This window comes from Astatotilapia calliptera, chromosome 23 (assembly GCF_964374335.1).
Source record: "Astatotilapia calliptera chromosome 23, fAstCal68.1, whole genome shotgun sequence".
Lineage (NCBI taxonomy): Eukaryota > Metazoa > Chordata > Actinopteri > Cichliformes > Cichlidae > Astatotilapia > Astatotilapia calliptera.
This window is the reverse complement of record NC_137443.1, coordinates 28,016,018-28,037,479: the sequence shown is the minus strand read 5'-3', so window position 1 is coordinate 28,037,479 and position 21,462 is coordinate 28,016,018. Positions and strand designations below refer to the sequence as shown.

General features: G+C 43.0%; 2 protein-coding genes across 18 annotated transcripts in view; both read left to right on the top strand.

Moving 5' to 3' along the window:
* Positions 1-2,549, top strand: part of LOC113015636 (abl interactor 2) — a 33,304-nt gene extending 30,755 nt beyond the window's left edge. For all 17 annotated transcript variants that reach the window (XM_080296987.1, XM_026157711.2, XM_080296983.1 and 14 more), the window contains one exon: positions 199-2,549. In XM_080296987.1, coding sequence (XP_080153113.1) covers positions 199-374 — 176 coding nt within the window. In that variant the 3' untranslated portion in view covers positions 375-2,549. The remainder of the gene's footprint in view (positions 1-198) is intronic.
* Positions 2,550-4,292: 1,743 nt separating this feature from the next.
* LOC113016524 (uncharacterized) lies at positions 4,293-17,633 on the top strand. Its single transcript, XM_080296982.1, has 7 exons — positions 4,293-4,571; positions 11,979-12,131; positions 14,684-14,809; positions 14,904-15,070; positions 16,528-16,615; positions 16,795-16,870; positions 17,071-17,633. The coding sequence occupies exons 1-7, from the start codon at positions 4,502-4,504 to the stop codon at positions 17,129-17,131; spliced, it is 741 nt and encodes a 246-aa protein (XP_080153108.1). The 5' UTR covers positions 4,293-4,501; the 3' UTR covers positions 17,132-17,633.
* Positions 17,634-21,462: the final 3,829 nt, after the last annotated feature.

The window sequence follows — 21,462 nt, the reverse complement described above, 5'->3', positions numbered from 1 at the left end:
GTAAATGAGGACGATTTGGCAAGAAAAATGACCAGAAAATGTGACTGTTTCATTTAATTAATTAAACAAAAATGGAAAAGGATTTCTTGCCATAAATGTACAACTTGTCAGAAATAAAAAATATTTTTTTCTGAATATTAGTCCAGAATATTAATCCACTCCATCTTTATTTCCATATTTTATTCCGTCATCCCGCAGTGGTGGCCATCTACGACTACTCCCGCGACAAAGAGGACGAGCTTTCGTTCCAGGAGGGCGCCATCATCTACGTGATCAAGAAGAACGATGACGGCTGGTTCGAGGGCGTCATGAACGGGACCACGGGCCTCTTCCCCGGCAACTACGTCGAGTCCATCATGCACTACGCTGACTGAGCGGCGCCTCCCTGAGCAGGAGAGGAAACGGGAGGAGCGCTTGTTGGGGATGGGAGCGGGGGGAGGGAAGGGTTAAAGGTCAAAGACTTTGATCGAACAGAGCATGATCACCTCCAGGCGAAGAGAGCAAAGAGCAGGGAGGCAAAGAGGAGGCAGGTTTTTGTTTTTTTGAAGAAATTGGACATGACAGACTCTGTCATTCTCGTGACTTAGTCGCCGCTATAAAACGACCACTACTCTAGATATAAGCTTCCCTGTAACGTTTCTTTCTTTGTGACTTTGTTTGATTAACGAGGAGGACTGGGCGGTGATGGGTTTGTTACTTTTTGAGAGTTTGTTTCACACTACGAGGCCACTAAATTGATTTCTGCTTCTTTTATGTTTTTTATTCCTTGTGTTTTTAGCAGTTTTCCCAATATTTATTTGTAGTGGGAGGTGGGGGGGGATGAGCGGGTAGATGAGGCTTCGGAAAAAAAGGGCTGGAGGAAAATGCCTTCAGGTTTTGTTATTCTCAGACACTCCAGATGCAACAGCGATATCCTCAGTGAGACGCATGGATGGGCAGGTGAGGGCACGGAGTGTGCCAAAGCTGATGAAGATAAGCACATCAGATGTCTTAATGTGATCCACGAAGCTAGATAAAAGGGGGAAATCCTCCTTAAGAGTGCTTTAAATGATGAACTTTGCTCGTTTTTGTTCCGTTTGCGTGGTTAAAGCGGACGAGTTTAGTCACTACATGCTTTACTTTGCAGTTTTCAGGTGAAGGAATCGTCATCCAGCCCTCAAATCAGAGAAAGGCGTGGATTTAAAGTCTGCAGCTCCCGTAATAAAGTTGAATGAACAGTCGAGGCGAGCCGTTTACTTTTATGTCTTTATTCTATTTCTTTTGCCGTTCACCAAGAGTTGGCGGTCGAGTTTTGCTTACAGAGCGGCAGACTGCATGTTTGAACTCATGGAAGGAGAGGGGGGGCTAAAAGCTTCTTTTTTGCTCTACTGATGATTAATGTCTTAATATTTTTAGATATGGTGTGGTTTTGGTTTTTGATATTCACCCACGACAAACCACGACGACGATGCATTTAGGTCATTTCTAAGATGCTTGTGCCATATTGAAGTGTGTGTGTGTTGCTGTTTCAGAGGTTATCACTTCATTTTGCAATAAAAATCGGCCGGAGGGAAGCGGGACTGTCGTCGAATTACAGATCTTTAGTTTTTCCCGAGCTGTTTGAAATCAGAAGCACATACATTTGTAGTGAAAAGTTCAAAAAACAAAAAGGTGTAGAAGAAATATTATAAATGTGAAGATGTATTATGCCCTCAGACACAGGAATTATTGAATATGAAAAGAAGCCAGCTGTTGTGTTTTGAAACGGTTTTAAGTAACACATTAGGACCCCGATACCTTTGTTGTTGTTTTTTTTGTTGTTTTTATTTTTTATTTTTTTTAAAGAGACAGTGAGTTTAGGCACCATTCGTCCTCCGTATGGTTTTTGATGCGCTTGGCTGTTTGCGAGGGCTCTGTGCTTGTACTTCTGTCAGGATCTTTTTATTTTCTACTCCCGAAAAAAAAGAAAAAAGAAAAACAACAGCAAGTGGGTCTGTATGTGAGTCTTGCATGCCATTGTTATTATCTGTACTGGTGTCCCTGAAACCTACGTGGCAAGATCACCCATTTCTAAAAAGGCAAGCAGCCCTGCAGCTCTGACCAGGTACCGCCAGCCTCATCCAAAGAGACTGTACAACTTTACTTCGAGCCCACGTCCAAGGAGCCGCTCGCTGACCTGTGGGGGAGGAGGGACAGAGGGAGGGGAGGCACTCGGCTTCCTCCTCCCCCCTGACAGTAGCCGTCATCAGTGGTGAAAAATCTTTTTTTGTGTGTGTGTGCATAAGCTGCTAGTGAATCCTGCGGACAGACTGCAGGCGGGAGATGAATGAGAACATTGACTCTTGTTGCATAACACTCATAAACTGACACTAAAATATATATATATATATGTATCTGAGTGAGGCCCTCTGGTCTGCAGGATTCACAGCTTCCTGGAGTCACAGACGTCCCCTCGGGATGTCGAGTTTAACAGTCCATAATGCCATTGTGTTGCACAGTTAAAGTTGAATTGCAGAAGTATCATATTTGTAAAATCATGAGAACAAAGACAATAAAATTATTGAGATTTATCGGTGGAGTCTCATCTTGCTTCATTAATGTTTCTTTGCTGTGCAGAAATGCATGTGAGAGAATAATGTCCAGTTTAAAAGTACACTGGGGGGTAAAGACTAAAAATCAAGCAGAGTCTACTGGGAATTCCCATGTCTCAGTCTGTGCAGATCAGTTTATGATAAAACTGGATTAAATGAAGCACCAAATCACAATAGGTGCCTAAAGACGCTTTACGTTGTAAGGTAAAGAAACCCCAACAATCAGAGGACTGCTAAGAGTAAGCGGTTTGGTGACAGTGGGAAGAAAAAACTCCCTTTTAATAGAAAGAAACCTAGAGCAGAACCAGGGAGGGGCGCCCATCTGCTAGAACTGATTTGAGGTGAGGTGAGGAAGACGGGACGGAAGGAAAACAGAAGAGAGGCAGACATAATAACTAATGATTAAATGAAGAAAGGTGGGTGGAAAAAGGTGAGTGAAGAAGAAACAGTGCATCATGGCAAGTCCCCAGCAGCTAAGGCCTACTGCAGCATAACTAAGGGAAGATTCAGAGTCACCTGATCCAACTATAACTATATGCTTTATCAAAAAAAACCCTGTTAAGCCCGTCTGTCTCCCGAATCCAAGCTGGGAGCTGGTTCCAACCTCCCATTCTACTTTTAAATATCCTAGGAACCACAAGTAAGCTTGCAGTCCTGGAAGTCTGCAAAGTGCTCCATTGGGGTGATATAGTACTGTAAGGTAGTTAAGATAAGATGGGGCCTGATTATTCAAGAGTTTATATGAGAAGAATTTTAAACTTGATTCTGGATTTAGCAGAGGGGCCAATGAAGAGAAGCCCATATACGCTCTTTCAGTGTTTTTCAGTACTAGCTGCAGCATTGGTGGATCAACTAGTTGTTTTAACAAGCTGAAAAAAACAAACAAAACTATAACGGCTACATGTAAGCAATCTGTTAGACAGTTTATGCAGCTGTGGTTAAATAAGAGCGTACATTTACAGTATTTCCCTGTTCACAGGGGCCTTGTAGCAGGTTTAACTGGTCCTGGTGTTCAGAAAGGGAAGACAGCTTTCCTTAATATTAAGATATTGACAATTTAACTATTTGCCTTATTTTATACACTGAGGTGAGAACTTTAACATTACCTTTATATTTGTGCATCAGCCAAATGTGAAACTAAGTAAACCTGAGGCAGGTTGCTTGAGTTATTGAGTGCTTCATTTTTCAAAGCTTAAATAAGTCAACCAAAATAATAAATGAATATACTTAATAAAAATGTCTTTTTTTTTTTTCAAGGAAATGTAGATTTAGCCTAACTGAAGAAGATGGGTATAACCTTTTATGCAGCCCTGTGTTGTGATACAGACAAATGACAGGAGGCCTGGCTGTACAAGAGTATAAAGGCAATTTTGTGTTCAGCAACTCTTTTTTTTTTTTTAGAAAGTGTTGCTACAATATTTAGAGGCTTTAAAAGTCATTAAAGCAGCATTTCTTTATTTTGTAGCAAAAATTGAGACGTACTGTTGTCTTGTGATTAATGCATGTCGAAAAAAACGGCACAATATTTTAGCAGATTTAAGATCTACAAAAGTCTGAGAAACCACAGCGTGAAAGTGAATCATTTAGAGCACGGAGCACAATGTTTACACTGAAAACAACTGGAGTAGAAACAGAGAGCAGCACCACAAATACACACGTAAACTGTGTGTAAAATAAAAATGTGCTGCACTTGCCACAACCTGCTCTGGAAGTTGTTCAACCAGTTCTTCACAAAGTAGAATTTGTTTCCTCCTGTTTTTTTTTTAAAATTTGACTTTCATTTTAATGTCAGATCTTCTTTCTCTAGATTAGCAGCACCTGCGACCTGTTTTATTCTCTTTATTCCAACAACTTCCACATCCTAGAATTATTTGTGGGATTTGCACCAGAATGGTGGATTATTTCCCAGCTCTTTTTATTAATTCAGGAAGATGTTACCATCGTGCTCTTTGGGTTTTATGATTCTGGTAGTGGCTTGGAAGACGCTGGGTGGTAACTCAGGTGAGTTTTGGATACTCTGTGTGGAAGTTTGATAGATAATTAGAAAAAACAGGACTGGGACAGGTTAGTGTACTTTTCACTCTAAAGTGAAACAGTCCCACTGGTACAAAGTAAAAGTTTCACGTAAGCAAACAAAAATATAACATGTTTATATATAATGTTTGTATTCATGATTAAAGTCATACTCTGCACTTTTGGCAACCGAACACAACCACGGAACTGTCTGCCATACATACAAAAAATGCTACAGGTACAACAAATGAAGTGACAAATGACATATTTATTGAATATAAACCAGAACCAGAGAGCACTGCATGTTCAACACAGTTTGTGCCTAACTTCACCAAAGAACCATTTTTATTGATGTGGTGTGTTTGTGTATAAGTGTGTTTTACTCCTCCTCGTCATCAGTCTCATAGTATATGTTTACTATCCAGAATAATGTTAACGTCCTGTAAGCTGTACTGTGCATTCTTTTGTTTCGAGTCTGCCCGGCTGCCCGAGGCTTCACTTGTGCTGCTTTAAGTTTTAAGAATACACAATGACAGTAACGCTGCCATATAAACAAATGTTCATAAATAAAATTAATTATTTTAATGTGCTGTTAAGCTACAAAACTGATTAAAAATGATAATAATAATAATAATAATAACAAAGTATTTGTGATGTAACCTACCACTTTTAATTGTATTAGTATATTTAAAATTATTGATAACATCGTGAAACACTGAAAGGTTTGAAGCATCCATCCATCCATCTCCATCCGCTTTATCCGAGGCCGGGTCGCGGGGCAGCAGCCTAAGCAGAGAGGCCCAGACCTCCCTCTCCCCAGCCACCTCCTCCAGCGTTCCCAGGCCAGCCGAGAGATATAATCTCTCCAGCGTGTCCTGGGTCTGCCCCGGGGCCTCCTCCCAGTGGAACATGCCCGGAACACCTCACCCAGGAGGCGCCCAGGGGCATCCTTGTCAGATGCCCGAACCACCTCAGCTGGCTCCTTTCGATGTGGAGCAGCAGCGGCTCTACTCTGAGCCCCTCCCGGATGGCCGAATTTCCCACCCTATCTCTAAGGGAGAGGCCAGCCACCCTTCGGAGGAAGCTCATTTCCGCCGCTTGTATCCGCGATCTCGTTCTTTCGGTCACTACCCACAGCTCGTGGCCATAGGTGAGGGTAGGGACGTAGATCGACCGGTAAATTGAGAGCTTTGCTTTTACACTCAGCTCCCTCTTCACCATGACGGACCGGTGCAGCGTCCGCATTACTGCAGCTGCAGCCCCAATCCGTCTGTCGATCTCCGGCTCCCTTCTCCCATCACTCATGAACAAGACCCCGAGATACTTGAACTCCTCCACTTGGGGCAGGAACTCATCCCCGACCCGGAGTGGGCACTCCACCCTTTTCCGGGTGAGAACCATGGCCTCAGATTTGGAGGTGCTGATCCTCATTCCCGCTGCTTCACACTCGGCTGCGAACCGTTCCAGTGCAAGCTGGAGGCCCTCACCCGATGAAGCCAACAGAACCACATCATCCGCAAAAAGCAGAGATGAGATTCTGAGGCCACCAAAGTGAAAGCCCTCCGCCACTTGGCTGCGCCTAAAAATCCTGCCCATAAAAATTATGAACAGAACCGGTGACAAAGGGCAGCCCTGGCGAAGCCCATCACCCACCGGGAACGAGTCCGACTTATTGCCGGCAATGCGAACCAAGCTCTTGCAACAGTTGTATAGGGATCGAATGGCCCGTAGCAATGGACCAGACACCCCACACTCCCGCAACACCTCCCACAGGACACCCCAAGGGACACGGTCAAATGCCTTCTCCAAGTCCACAAAACACATGTAGACTGGTTGGGCAAACTCCCATGCACCCTCAAGTATCCATGGAGAGGATAAAGAGCTGGTCCAGTGTTCCGCGACCAGGACGAAAACCGCATTGTTCCTCCTGTATCCGAGGTTCGACTAGCGGACTAACTCTCCTTTCCAGCACCCTGGCATAGACTTTCCCAGGGAGGCTGAGGAGTGTGATCCCCCTGTAGTTGGAACACACCCTCTGGTCTCCCTTCTTAAAAGTTGGGGACCACCACCCTGGTCTGCCAGTCCAGGGGTACTGCCCCTGATCTCCACGCAACATTGTAGAGGCGTGTCAACCAGGACAGCCCTACAACGTCCAGAGCCTTCAGGAACTCGGGGCGGACCTCATCAACACCAGGGGCTCTGCCACCAAGGAGTTGTTTAACTGCCTCAGTGACCTCGCCCCTGGAAATTGGCAGGTCATTCCCCTCATCCCCAGACTCTGCTTCCTCCTCGGAAGACGTGTCAGTGGGATTAAGGAGGTCCTCGAAGTATTCCTTTCACCGCCTGACAATTTTCCCAGTTGACGTCAGCAGCGCTCTGCCAGCACTATACACAGTGCAGGTAGAGCACCGCTTTCCCCTCCTGAGACGCCTGACGGTTTGCCAGAATCTCTTCGAGGCAGTCCGAAAGTCTTTTTCCATGGCCTCTCCGAACTCCTCCCACACCCGAGCTTTTGCTTTAGCCACTGCCCGCTTGGCCTGTCGATACCTGTCGGCTGCCTCCGGAGTCCCACAGGCTAACCAAGCCCAATAGGACTCCTTCAGCCTGGTGGCTCCCTTCACCTCTGGTGTCCACCATTTGGTTCAGGGATTACCACCACGGCAGGCACCAACCACCTTGTGGCCGCAGCTCAATGCAGCAGCTTCGGCAATGGAGACGCTGAACATGGTCCATTCGGACTCAATGTCCCCAGTCTCCCTCGGAATGCTGTTGAAGCTCTGCCGGATGTGTGCGTTGAAGATCTCGCGGACTGGGGCCTCTGCTAGACTTTCCCAGCACACCCTCACTACATGTTTAGATGCACCGGGTCTGTCCAGCGTCCTCCCCCGCCACCTGATCCAACTCACCACCAGGTGGTGATCAGTTGACAGCTCAGCCCCTCTCTTTACCCGAGTGTCCAGAACATATTGTTGCAGGTCTGGTGATACGATTAGAAAATCGATCATCGACCTACGGCCTAGAGCGTCCTGGTGCCACATGCACTTATGGACACTCTTATGTTCGAACAAGGTGTTCGTTATGGCCAAACTGTGATTTGCACAGAAGTCCAATAACAAAACACCGCTCGGGTTCAGATCAGAGAGGCCGTTCCTCCCAATCACGCCCCTCCAGGTCTCGCTGTCGTTACCCACGTGAGCATTGAAGTCTCCCAGCAGGACAACAGAGTCTCCAGGTGGAGCACCTTCCAGCACACCCCCCCCCCCCTCCCCCCAGGGACTCTAAGAAGGCTGGGTACTCTGAACTGCCACTCGGCGCATAAGCTCAGATGACAGTCAGGACCCGTTCCCCGACCCTAAGGTGCAGGGAACAAACCCTCTCATCCACCAGGAAAAACCCCAACGTACCAGCCCGCCGCCTCTCACCAGGGGCAACTCCAGACTGAGACAGAGTCCAGCCCCTCTCCAGGAGACTGGTTCCAGAGCCCAAGTTATGCATAGGGGTGAGCCCGACTATATCTAGCCGGCACCTCTCAACCTCACGCACTAACTCAGGCTCCTTCCCCACCAGAGAGGTGACATTCCATGTCCCTATTGTCAGTCTTGGCAGCCGGGGATCACTCCGCCAGGGCCTCCGCTCCTGGCTGCCACCCGGCACACAATGCACCTGACCCCTATGGCGCCTCCTGCGGGTGGTGGGCCTGCGGGAGGATGGGCCCATGTCTCCTCTTCGGGCTGTGCCCAGCCGGGCCCCATAGACTAAGGCCTGGCCACCAGATGCTCGCCCTCGGGCACCCTCCCCGGGCCTGGCTCCAGGGCGGGGCCCCGGTAACCCTATCCCGGGCAGGGTAAACTGTTCCCTCGATGTTCTCTTCATAAGGGTCTTCTGAAGGTTTAAAGCGTTTGACCCCTAATGGACACTTTTGCTACCATCACATCTTGGTAACGTAATACTGTGAAACAACGAGACAAACCAGTGCTGCACAACTGTAAATAAGGCTCCTTATTACAGTAAAGCAACCTATCAGTAATTATGACTGACACATGTTTTGGAGAAATCCATGTGTACAGACAAGGAAAGAAAAAAACTCTGAGGCTGTTAAAGACAGAAACCTGTGATTGTGGTGAATGGTTCACTTCACTAAGGAAATCCTTGCTGTACTTCGATGGTAATCAGTGTTATGCTGTAAAAGAGGATATTTTTCACAAGTATGTTCATTTAGATTTCAGTGCAAAGTATTGTACATTTCACTTCATTTACTAGTGATGTAATAAATAGATTCATCACATAAAAGTACAATGTTGTAAAAGGCAGATGTATCATTTTTTAGCATCAAGATGAATGTGTCACAGCTGGGGGCAATCGTGTGGTGTATTGAAAAAAAGGATCCAAAATGCAGGTACTGGCTGGGGTGTGAGTGAGTGTTTATTTACAGCGGTGAGAAGGTGACAAAACAGGAAGAGCAGAGCGGGGAGTAAACAAACCTAAACTGGGAAAACTAAAGAACAAAACTTAAACCAGACACTCACGGGAGGAGGAGCAAAATGCATAAAGAGAGATGGCAGAGAGACGCAGAATGAATACAGGGTAACAGAATAATGCAGACTGACATGGAACTAAACAGACGACACGACAGAGAGCACAGGAAAACACAGGGCTTAAATACACGGGGAGTAATCAGGGAATGGGCCACAGGAGGGAGACACAGCTGGGAGCAATTAGGCTAACGAGACAGGGGAGAGGTAAAACTGAACACACTGACATGAGACATGAACTTTCAGAATAAAACAGGAAACTAACAGACACAGAAAACCAGACAGGACACTGAACTTGACAGGCAGACTCATGAGCAGACACAATAACACCATGGACAGACAGAGGGAACACAGAGAAGTGGGAGCAGGCAGGCAAAGAACAGAAACCTAACAAATGGCAAAATCACAACAGAATACACACTCGGAATGAACAAAAGCATAAGGAAACACAAAACACTGAGTCCTAAGACTCAGGACCATGACAGAATGTTTGTACATGGAATTCATGTCCATAAATGTCCATAAATTCATAAATAGTTACAGTGGATCTGCTGCTTAAGCTATTTAGCGTGATCAATAAGTACTGTAAGTAGTATAAATTTGCCTTTTCTTATAGAGTAAATAAGAAGCTGGGGACACTGAGTCAGAATGGTTCATGCAGTGGTCGGTGTCTACCATGGCACAGCTACAGATTAAAAATGCCCAAAGCGAAGCGGTCAAAGTCTGGCTGTACTTCACAGCAAAAGATGCAAACTCAGCAGCCTGCAACAAGTGCTTTAAGGTGATACTGTGCAAAAGAGGTAACTCCTCGAATCTGATGAAACACCTGCCTATAGCATTTTGTTAAAAGCCGAGAAATGCACCGTATTTGATAGCTTGCTGCGAGACCTCACACCGTGCGCATCTACTTTGGGTGGGTTGCCTGTTATCTGACCCGGAGTTAGCAACATCCCCCAAAAACCCAAAGAGGAGAGTCCTGGCCCCTAGCCCTGCCAGTGTAGCAGAAATGATGACGGTGACGAATGATGATGATGATGGCAGCAGCAGCAGCCGTTCTTCTCTGCGTGAGTAGCTTAATGTTGTTCGTGTGTAATTTACGCTGAGTAGGCCACATTATTACATTAATGCACGTAAGGTGAACTAGCAAACACCGTCGTAGTTACATGCGGCTGTCTTCTTGTTCGATGGCAGATACTCCCTTCACCCTGGCCAAAAAGGCTAAAATGACCAAAGAAAAGGTGGAAAACAGCTAAACATGAGAGGTTTTTGGACAAAGTTTGTTTTTTCCATTGTTTAAGCACTGCTTCCAGCCAAGAGTGATGCCATAAATCCCCTATAGCTGCAGAAAAGGCTAACATTGTTATCTTTTTACAAAAAAACAGCTAAACATGAGAGGTTTTTGGACCAATTTTGTGTTCTCCATTCTTTAAGCACTGGTTCGAGCACCGTTTAAGCACCGGCACGTTTCAAAAGTACCGGTTTGGTACTGGTATTGGATAAAACCTAAACGATACCCATCCCTATCCGGGAGTGGCTTTTTGTTACAGGCTTTTTGATCCCTGTGTGAAGTAGCATAACATAAGCAGCATGAAAGGTAATAGGAAGACAGCATCTGCAGACTGTTCAAGTTTCTTTTAAGTGTTCTTTATTTTCTGGCGTCGCCTTTCAACAATTGTTTCACAAAACATAAGAACCTGTGAGTCAAAATCTCACCTGCTTTATATAGAATTCCACTCACACCTGGATCTCATTAACCTCTATCATTGGGAAAACAGGGTAGACTAAATAACACAGTCTAGACAAAGAAACAGGAATAAAATCATTTTTCCACTTAACAAACTCATTCACCCAACTAAACAGTTTGAAAAGTCAATCTCTTCACCTAATCTGACTCATGAGGTTATTTTAAAATGAAATAAAAATTTTACACAAAATAAGCACCCCTTCATATGGTTACACCCAATTGACATGATCAGTGACATCATATTCTATAAAATCAGGAAGTACTGGGGCGGCCCTTCACACATACCTGTTTTACAAATAGGACCTGCTCAAAGGAACACACAATGGTAAGTATAACCAAACTACATAAACAAATGAAAGATGCAAATCAATTAATGATGAAGTGACATTTAGCTTTAAGTACATTTGCACAGATGAAATAAATATAACCAATGCTACCACAAACAGACCCGGGATAGTATGCAGAGCCAAGGTTACATGTGCTGTGTTTACATTAAAGCATTATGGATAGATTATAGGATAACAGAACACAAAATAACAATATATGCAAGTGACAAATGGCAAATGAATTCTGTCCTAGCCACTTTGTCACACCGTGATCAACAGTTAGAGCTTGGCTCACAATGGTGGGTGTTGGACTCCACCCCCTTTGTCATTAATTCTGGAAGTAATTTTTAGGCACAGCCGAGGGATGGAGCAGATCATGTTTGGTGGTCTCAGAATCTCATCTCTGCTGTTTGCAGATGATGTGATTCTATTCTCTTCATTATCTCCTGCTTTCACTGGGGCGAAGAGTTGTTGCTGATGGCTGGTCGAGCCATGCTTTCACCTATGACCATGAGCTGTGGGTAGTTACCAAAAGAATATAACCACAGTTACAAACAGGAGAAGATCTCAGAGTAGACATCCTTCCAAGCCCTCTCAGTTTGCTTGGAAATGCCTCGGTGTATTTTCAAAAGACTTGGAGGAGGTGGATGAGAAGAGGGAGGTCTGAGCATCTACACTTATACTGCTTCCCCCACAGTCTGAATGTCTACATTGCACAAGACCAAACTGTAAATTAAAGCAATTATGCATTTAAAGAATTGAATGTGAATCTCTTAATATGTTGATTTTGCAGAGAAAGAAGGCGTCTACAAGAAAGTGGGTGACAAAGTCGTCCTCACACCAGGCTCTGTGTCTGCTTCCATCACCAGGATCAAGTGGACACATGATCAGGATGTTGCTCTGGAGTGGACCAGACAACAACGTTTCACCTCCTGGCACTTCCGAGGTACATTCACTCAAGACTGAAATCCATATACATGCACAGATTACATATTTTTAATGTTTGTATGTAGCGTATTTAGAAAAAAGTCATGACTCTCATTGTAAAACTACAAAGCCTAAAAGTATCCTTAAATCTTTCCTTTAATTTAACCCCTGAACATACACCAAACATGAAGGTTTTGGTACTGACGACCTTTAAATAAATTTAAACCTTTGCATAAGTAATATTTTTGAGGGACACATTTACGCCGACCTAGAGACTAGTTGTTGACTGCCTTACAACCATCGGTTGCCACATAAAAATGTGTTTTCTCTGACTGATTGGGTGGCAGAAAAGTACCTGCATTTTTTCAACTTTGACTTCCACTGCGTGGGTAGTTGGCAAGTTATTTACATTTTAAGTCACACAGACAATTCACCACCTTTATGCAAACTATTGGTTTCCACGTCAATCTGATGTTGACTAAAGCAATCACAAGCAGTCTTGAAAATCCCAGTAAGTTGATTCTGTCCATCTGAACATAACATATTCAGTGAGTAGAAGTCTCTCGTCCCAAGTGACTTCTTCGCTCTTTTTCAGTGACTTCACTGAAAAAGACCTGAAGAAGTTACTTGGATGACTGAGTGAATGCTTCAGCCACTGTACTTGCTACACCAAGATGGACAGAATTAATTTTCTGGCACCAGGAGGTTTGTGGTGAAGCACCCTCTTTGTGAGTATTCAACCAGGGACATCCAGGGACCTTCAGCAAACACTCAACTGGCCAAAGACAAAATATCTTTCAATAGCAACCAGAGGTTGCAAGGAGTGTGTAACTTAAGCCTTCATTAACAGGCTAAGTAGATTCTTTGGGGTAGGTTTTTTGTTTAAACTGTTATGAGGTATTCAAAGAAGCTTGCAAAGAAAAGCGTCTGGACTTCTTTAAGTTGCTTGAAGACGTTTCACGTCTCATCCAAGAAGCTTCTTCAGTTCTAAGGTCAAATGGTGGAGAGTCCCAGATATAAACCTAGTGGGAGTTTCCCCCCACAGAGGGACAAAAGGACCCCCTGATGATCCTCTAATCGCCTGAGCCAAGGTGTGAAACTGGGTGTGGGTCCAAATCAGCCAGGGTTTCGAGTGAGCTCATTGTGAAACCTGGCCCCACCTTATCATGCGAATTCCTGAGATCAGATGGCCAGGATGTGAGTGGGCTTTAAGGCGTCTGGGGAGGGAACTCAAAACTGGATTATAGATGGCAGACAGTTGGTGTCGTAAATCACCGCCTCTGTTCAAAGATGGTCGCTCACAGTGGACATAGATGGCTTCTTTCACTCCTCTTTCAAACCAGTTTACCGGAAGCCCACACACACGGACCAGTACCTCCTCTTTGACTCACATCACCCTCTGGAACACAAACTTGGAGTAATTAGGACCCTACACCACCGGGCAGAACATGTTCCCTCTAAGCCTGAAGGAAAAAAGAAGGAACACACGCATGTAAAGGAAGCACTCAAAACGTGCGGCTATCCTAAATGGGCGTTCTTAAAGTCAGCAAAGAGGCACAGAAAAGAAGATCAGACACCAGCGAGGAAGGATAAGAAGGACAGACGCAACAACATTGTCATCCCATATGTAGCCGGTGTATCAGAAAAACTCAGGAGAGTTTTCTCCAAGCATGACATCCCAGTGTATTTCAGACCCAGCAACACGCTCAGACAAAAACTGGTTCACCCGAAAGACAAAACTCCAAAACACAGACTTAACAATGTGGTGTATGCTGTACAGTGCAGCGAGGAATGCCCAGACCTCTACATTAGAGAGACAAACAGCCACTTCACAAGTGCACAACACAGAAGAGCCACCTCCACAGGACAAGACTGCAGTCCATCTGCATCTTAAGGATAAAGGACACTCTTTCGAGGATGCCAATATTCACATTTTGGACAGAGAGGACAGATGGTTTGAAAGAGGAGTGAAAGAAGCCATCTATGTCCACTGTGAGCGACCATCTTTGAACAGAGGCGGGGGTTTACGACACCAACTGTCTGCCATCTATAATCCAGTTTTGAGTTCCCTCCCCAGACGCCTTAAAGCCCACTCACATCCTGGCCATCTGACCTCAGGAATTCGCATGATAAGGTGGGGCCAGGTTTCACAATGAACTCACCTGAAACCCTTGCTGATTGTGACCCACACCCAGTTTCACACCTTGGCTCAGGTGATTAGAGGATTACCAGGGGGTCCTTTTGTCCCTCTGTGGGGGGTTACTCCCACTAGGTTTATATCTGGGACTCCCCACCATTTGACCTTAGAATTGAAGAAGCTTCTCGGATGAGACGTGAAACGTCTTCAAGCAACTTAAAGAAGTCCAGACATTTTTCTTTGCAAGCTCCTTAAACTACGATGACCTGGATGACTGAGAACCTTCACAGACAACGTTATGAGGTATAAATAAATCTCGGATTCCAGTGATGTAAATTTCTACTGGTTAGCACCTTAAACTATGAAGTTTAAGGTAATTTCTGTGCTAATATATTGAAATGATCCACGATGATACCTTCACTTCATACTTTTAGATGGCTGTGAGGTGGATACCTCCACTGGGGTCCTGACGATCTCAAACCTGGCTCTAAACGACAGCGGCAGCTACACGGCGGAGATTAATGATGAAGTCATGAGCACAACGGAAATCATTGTTATCAGTAAGTGGGAGGAGGAATTCATACTCTAGCTAGCACGGACTAGTTCACCTGATTTTAAGTCTAATTCTTGTTGGTTTTCTCTCTTTTCTACCAGCCACTGTCCCTAATCCTACTGTGTCCACATGGTGCCACCCTGAGATGACCTACTGTACTCTCACTTGTGAACCCAACGTGACAGATGATGCCAAACCAATCACCTATTACTGGATGATAGGTGACATGGTGAAACAGTCTCCAACCAGTCAGTTCAACATCACACAGGTATAAACAGGATCTGATTATTGAATCACATGACAGCTCTGTTGGTTATTTTTGTCATTTTATCCAAACCTAATGAATCCAAAACTTTTTTTAATCGAAATACTTTCAAGACATTTTATCGCAGCTTTATGTGCATTTGGCCTTTACACAATGTATGAAGAACCCGTTTGCTTTTCCTTCATTATTTAAAGACCAATAGTGACCATCAAGTAAAATCTTCAGTTTATTACATATATAATATATTGTATATGGAAACACTTATAGACCAAAGAAGATAACAGCTTAAATGCTGAATTATGTATACTGACAGAAGAGTTATCCAGATTTTCAGACCACCAGTGTGCAGCCTTCATTTGAGAAACAAACAGCAGCGATTAAAAAAAGAGAGAAAGTTGATGACCTGTTATCTCTGGTTGGGGTTTTACATTTTGTAACTAGCTAAAGCAAAAGAAAGCCTGTCTGTGTTGAACTTTCTTTGCAGTACAGCGGTCCATCGTTTATCTCGGGAGTTACGTTCTAAAAAATAACCTGCCATATAGGTGTAATCCGCGAAGTAGCCAACTTTGTTTTCTCACTACACACTTTAGACACTTTTCTCAGACAGTCATGAACATTTTCACACTTTTCTCTATTGTTTAAACACTCTCAAAATTCAAACCTTCGTAGAAAAATAGGTCCAGTATTATAGAATGAAACCAAACCGTCAACATTGTTATGTTTGTTGGGGAGAAAACTTACAAACATACAGTACAGCACTTCAGAGTCACACTGCTAGAGATCGAAGATTTATGTTAATTTGACAAGCTGAACGCATTCTGTTCTGGACAGGAGACACAGCATGAGATTGATTGACAATGGTCTACAGCCAATCAGGACGCAGAACTCAATGTGCTGTAAGGAAAAAAAGCATGCAAAATTGCACCAAACAAAAACAACCGCGAAACAGCGAGGCCACGAAAGGTGAACCGCGTTATAGCAAGGGACCACTGTACACCTAACTGATCAGCTGTTTTTATCCCCTATGTGTATACAACCTGATGAATTCCTCATGAATTTTGTATTTCCTGAAGAATAAACCATATTAAATGTGCGTTTTCAGGTAATATTTGCCTTTTTTTTTTTTTTTTTGAGTCTGCATTTGGGTCTTACACCGATCTTGGCACGTCCAAATCCACAGACACACATACCCACAAACAAACAAACAAAACAATTAGGGTGCATGTTTCAAACAAAGAATCAGAAAACGAATACATTCAGACTATCAAATGATTATCTTTAGCTTCATGGTAATTAAGTCAGTAAGTTGGAGGGAAAGTTCTGACAGATTTGAGCGCCACAAACAAATTCAGTGACTGGCAAATGGTAAAATTCAATATGTGGTAAACAAAACAAGGACATTTATTTCTAAATAAAATGCAGTGTGTGTTTATGAGCTCCTTTTTTCTCTTCATTTGCAGGCAAACAGAGAGCGTTTGATAAGCTGTCAGCTGGAAAACCCAGTCAGCTATGGATACAGTGAAAAAATCCTGAATCCACTCTTAATCAGTGAGTTATCAGCTCAACAAATTATATATGATTAAATATTACATTTTATATATGAAAAACAACAGCGACTGTGGCAGTGCATCTTTTTATTTTTTATTTTTTTATTTTACACGTATTTAAAGACTAGAAAACATAATTCTTGTAAAATTAATTTATTCCTTTTCTAAAACTTTTCTTAGGGAATCGGGCTTTACTGAGCTTACCATTTGTATGGATTCTGGTGTTCCCGTTTGGCCTTATTTGTTGTAAATGCTGGTAAGAATCCACAAAAGATTACTCTGTACAAGTTTATCAGCATTATTTTATTATACTGTATTGTTCTCACTTAATTTTTATTTAGATCTAATTTGATGGACTTTTTCCATTTTATTTTATTTTAGTTCTTCTTTCAGCTTTGCGTTGTGACGTACCCCTGCTCTAACTGGTTGTCTTTTTCTTCTTGTCCACCTAAAAAGTTGTTGTACCCGCAGGACCCGAAGACACCGCTCCTCCACTGCTACCAACACTGTGAGATAGAGCAGTGCTGGATCAAACTGTGATGATGAGGATGAAGAAGAGTTGGTGTTGCATAAACCACTGGAGAAAAGTCTGCTTTAACTAATCCTGGAAATACAGGAAGAGAATAATACGGAGGCTTCGGAGGACAAACAAACCCAAAACAAAACAAATATATGTGTATATATTATGTGTAATAAATAGTAGTAATAAATAAAAGAATATATAGCCAGAGATATTTCTATTAGGAAAAAAGAATCACGTTGGGCAAAATTACAATGTTTTTTATGTCAGATTATGAATGTCCATAATGTGTTGTACAGATAAAGTTCCAGAAGCATCTTACTTGTAAAATCTTACTGGGGTGAATGCCAAACTTGAGAGGTTCATTCTTCATGTGTGAGGACAAACAGACAGGATTTAAATACTTTGTCAACTTTATAATCAGCTTAAATAGCCCTCTAAGTCTATGTGATATACTGTGTGGTATAACATTGATGTATTAAAGTAGAGTTGGTATAAACTGTGGCTATTTGCAAACATATTTCATGTTAACACATCACATTTTGCAAAGTATTTGCCCTCAAATATATTTTGGTAGATATAGGCCTATAAACATTTGCATTATTGGAAAAGTGCTTCAGAAAATGACCTTGGTCAGTGGACCAGTTTGATTTCTACGGAGCCCTGCAGGGGACATGGGAGAAAAAATCTTAAGACGGAGTTTTGCGAGATCTCGCAAAACTAACTCGGGATCTCGCAAAACTTTTGCGAGATTTCGCAAAAGTTGAATTCCAACAAAGGCGGCAGCTACTTAGTTGTAATATTACTCTTTCTGGGTCACAAAATACACTTTTAAGATATTTTGAGGTGTGAATGTAGTTGTGTAAACGTCAGATACCTGCTCGGTTTACAAGACATCACATATTTGCAAAAGTGCTCCGACATTTTCGGAGATCTGACACCCACCATCTCAAAGCTAACGGGTGGTCGAGACCTACAACAGCCGGGAGGAACACCGCTTCCCTGGCACATCGTGCCTCGACCTCCCGGTCGGCTTCGGGCTGGCGGCCTCCAAAGAATACGGCTAAAACTTTTGCGAGATCTCGCAAAAGTTCATGAGAACAAAGACAATAAAATTATTGAGATTTATCGGTGGAGTCTCATCTTGCTTCATTAATGTTTCTTTGCTGTGCAGAAATGCATGTGAGAGAATCACGTCTGGTTTAAAAGTACACTGGGGGGTAAAGACTAAAAATTAAGCAGAGTCTACTGGGAATTCCCATGTCTCAGTCTGTGCAGATCAGTTTATGATAAAACTGGATTAAATGAAGCACCAAATCACAATAGGCGCCTCAAGACGCTTTACGTTGTAAGGTAAAGACCCTACAATAATACAAAGTGATGAAAGATTTTTAATTTTGTGATTATGCTTAGTTGTAGCTTCATTTAAAGGAAGAAGAGCTTGTGAATTGGAACCACTATAGAGAGGGGGAGTGGAGACGTATGTGCAGAGGAATGCTGTGACATACGACACTATTTCCTGTGTAGACAGAACGGTCTCTCTCTCTCTCTCCCCTTATATGGGAATGTCTGTATTTCTATAGATACAAAGTTATCTCCTGTTTCAGCTGACAAGCGAACAGTCTCTCCTTTTATGGAAATGTTTTATATTTTGAACATGCCACTCCTACTTCCTTGAAAACTTGTTTAAGTATAAATAAAGAAAGCTCTGAAAGCCCTGGGCGGTCTTTCCTCTGTCTCACATTTGTCCTGCACACATCTGGTGCAGGATGGATTGGACGGTGAGGGACGATCGTCCATGTGTGCACATGTATAAGATATCTTGAGTCTGAATTCCTTTGCCTTCTACAATTTCTCTTCACATTTTCTTGGTCCTTCGAGCCGGATAGAAAGCATCGGCCGCTGTGTTCTGACGTCGTGGAGTGCCCGCACTGAAGCCTGTCGACAGCCTCTTTGGAGTGAAAGTCCAGAGACGTGAAATTTGGGTTCTGGCCAGTGTAAGTGGTCCACGACGTTGGGATTCAGTGGCTGACTTTCAACATAGCCAGAGAGTTTTGGGAAGGTAAAGAAACCACTCACTTACACTGGCGTAAAACGAACCTAGGTCTTATCCGAAAGGATGTAATTAGTCTAATCCACTGCATGGATTTTCAAAATAAACGTTTTTAAGGACTGACCCGCTGAAAGGGTCCACGTGTCAAAATAAAAGCTTTAGGAGTAATCCACTGAAAAGATTGAATGAGTTTGATCCACTGCACGGATCTGTAAAAATAAATGTTTTTAAAGACTGACCCGCCGAAAGGGTCCACGTGTAAAAATAAGAGGACTAATCTGCCGAAAGGATTTTAAATTGGGAACTTTTTAGGACTTACCTGCCGAAACGGTCTGCGCGACTGTGTAAATGTCTGTATAAATGTTTGTGTTTTCTGTGTGTTGAGAGTGAATTGATTTGAATAGCACAATACGCTGCTGAATCACTCTCATTGTTATTGTCATTTTATTTCCTGTCAGTAGCTGAAGTACTGGTGACAAAAGAGAAAGGTTGAGTTCAGCCTCATAAAATTGACACCGCTCAGGAATAGCTGGAGTTGAAGTCAATAACCACTCTTTAAGTCTAATACCAGAGAAGGCTCTGCAGTTCTGTTTTAATGGGTAATCAGCCCACTAAGTTTACTGTTGACGAACAGTGGTTAGAAAGTGGTTAGAAAGAAAAAAAGAAAAAAAAAAGTCCAGGCGCCGGACAAATTAGTGTGCAAAGATGGAGAAATCCTATAAAGACCAAATGTTCCACCTGGGAAGGACAATGTAGCCCATCTGCACTATCACAACTTAAAGGAGCATTACTGAAACAAGTAGGAGAAACAAAAGATTTAAAGAAAAAAGGAAAATGCACGTAAGAATTAAATATTTCCAAGTATGGAAGCGAGAGGCAGATAGACGATGTGAGAATAAAAAAAAAAGAAACAAGAAAAGAAAAATGAAAAAGGCAGAGGTGGCCAACCCCCACTCCTGCTGCTGTGAAGCCAACCCCCACTTCCGCTGCTGCACGGCCAACCCCCACTCCCGCTGCTGCGACCCCCCTTAAACTATCCCATGATCTGTTTAGACCTCAGTCTGGTCTTTATGCAGAGGCACAACGTGATAATAACCCAAATATATTCGTGTTCCAGCCGTGGTCACAAAAAGATAGGCAAAATTGGTGAAGTGAAACAAAAAGAAAATGAAACAGCGTCCGATTTCGTTAGATCGCTTGCATTCAGGAATGGATTATAATGAAGGTCCTGACGGTCCTTACCAACAGCAGCTAAAAAATGCATTCCTGAATGGCCTGCTACCCGCAGTGAAATCCCACGTTGGCAAACATTAGGTCACAATGAATGACCACTAGCCGACGCATTGCAACATGCTGAGCACGCGCTCCGTGTGATAATAAAAAAAAAAAAAACTGCAAGCACAGGTACTTTCACATTAGATCCAGAAACAGAGTTTATCGCATTTTCAGGAGGATTTAGAAGGTAACAGACAGGGACAGAGGAGAGGAAATAGAGGCAGAGAAAGAGGAGGATTTAGAGGAAAGGGCCAGAGATACGTAGGACAGACAGACATACGCGAAAGAAGTGAAGAAAGAGATAATATGTGCTGGAATTGTGGCAAGGAAGGGCATTTCGCCAGAGATTGCAGACATAAAACGGACAAACGGCAATATTCAAATGAATGACTAAATGAGGAAAAGTCAAATGAAAATGACAAAAGTGACGCAGAAGTATTTAATGTCTATCAATTAGTGTCTGAAGTAAGAGGCAAACCTACACTGACAGTATATGTCAAAGGCAAACCAGTGCAGATGTTACGTGATACAGGGGTATGTAAAACCGTTTCGAACAGAAAACCACAGGAAGTACAATTCTCAGAAAATACTTTAATAGTAAAATCAGCATCAGGTCACACTATAGTGCAGTGACTGACAAAACCCTTATTAAGTAAAAATTAGAGATCAAAGTAGTTTAAAGTAGTTTAAAAAGGTTGGAAACAGACCCCAATGAATAGATATAAATATAAGAAGTACAAAAATAAAATAAATAAAGACAAAATTACATTAGAACTTATTTTTAACGTATTGAAACTAATAATAGGAAGGATAACAACCTGTAAACTGATATTAACAATGAAACATAGTTGGCATGATGATCATGCCCAGAATGTATAAAATGAATAAAAGGAAAAAATTCACATGAAAACCTTTTAAATAAAACAGAGAGATGCATAAGGTACATTAAGGCTGTGTCATTGTTCAGCCAAGGAAAGTGTGTGAAAGGGTAAATGTCTCC

What these genes read in the sequence shown, in the direction of transcription:
- LOC113016524 (XM_080296982.1), top strand. Translation starts at nt 4,502, where the DNA reads ATGTTACCATCGTGCTCTTTGGGTTTTATGATTCTGGTAGTGGCTTGG. An exon ending in CACCTCCTGGCACTTCCGAG is followed by an intron (nt 12,132 to 14,683) that starts GTACATTCACTC and finishes TCATACTTTTAG; the next exon opens with ATGGCTGTGAGGTGGATACC. An exon ending in AACGGAAATCATTGTTATCA is followed by an intron (nt 14,810 to 14,903) that starts GTAAGTGGGAGG and finishes CTTTTCTACCAG; the next exon opens with CCACTGTCCCTAATCCTACT.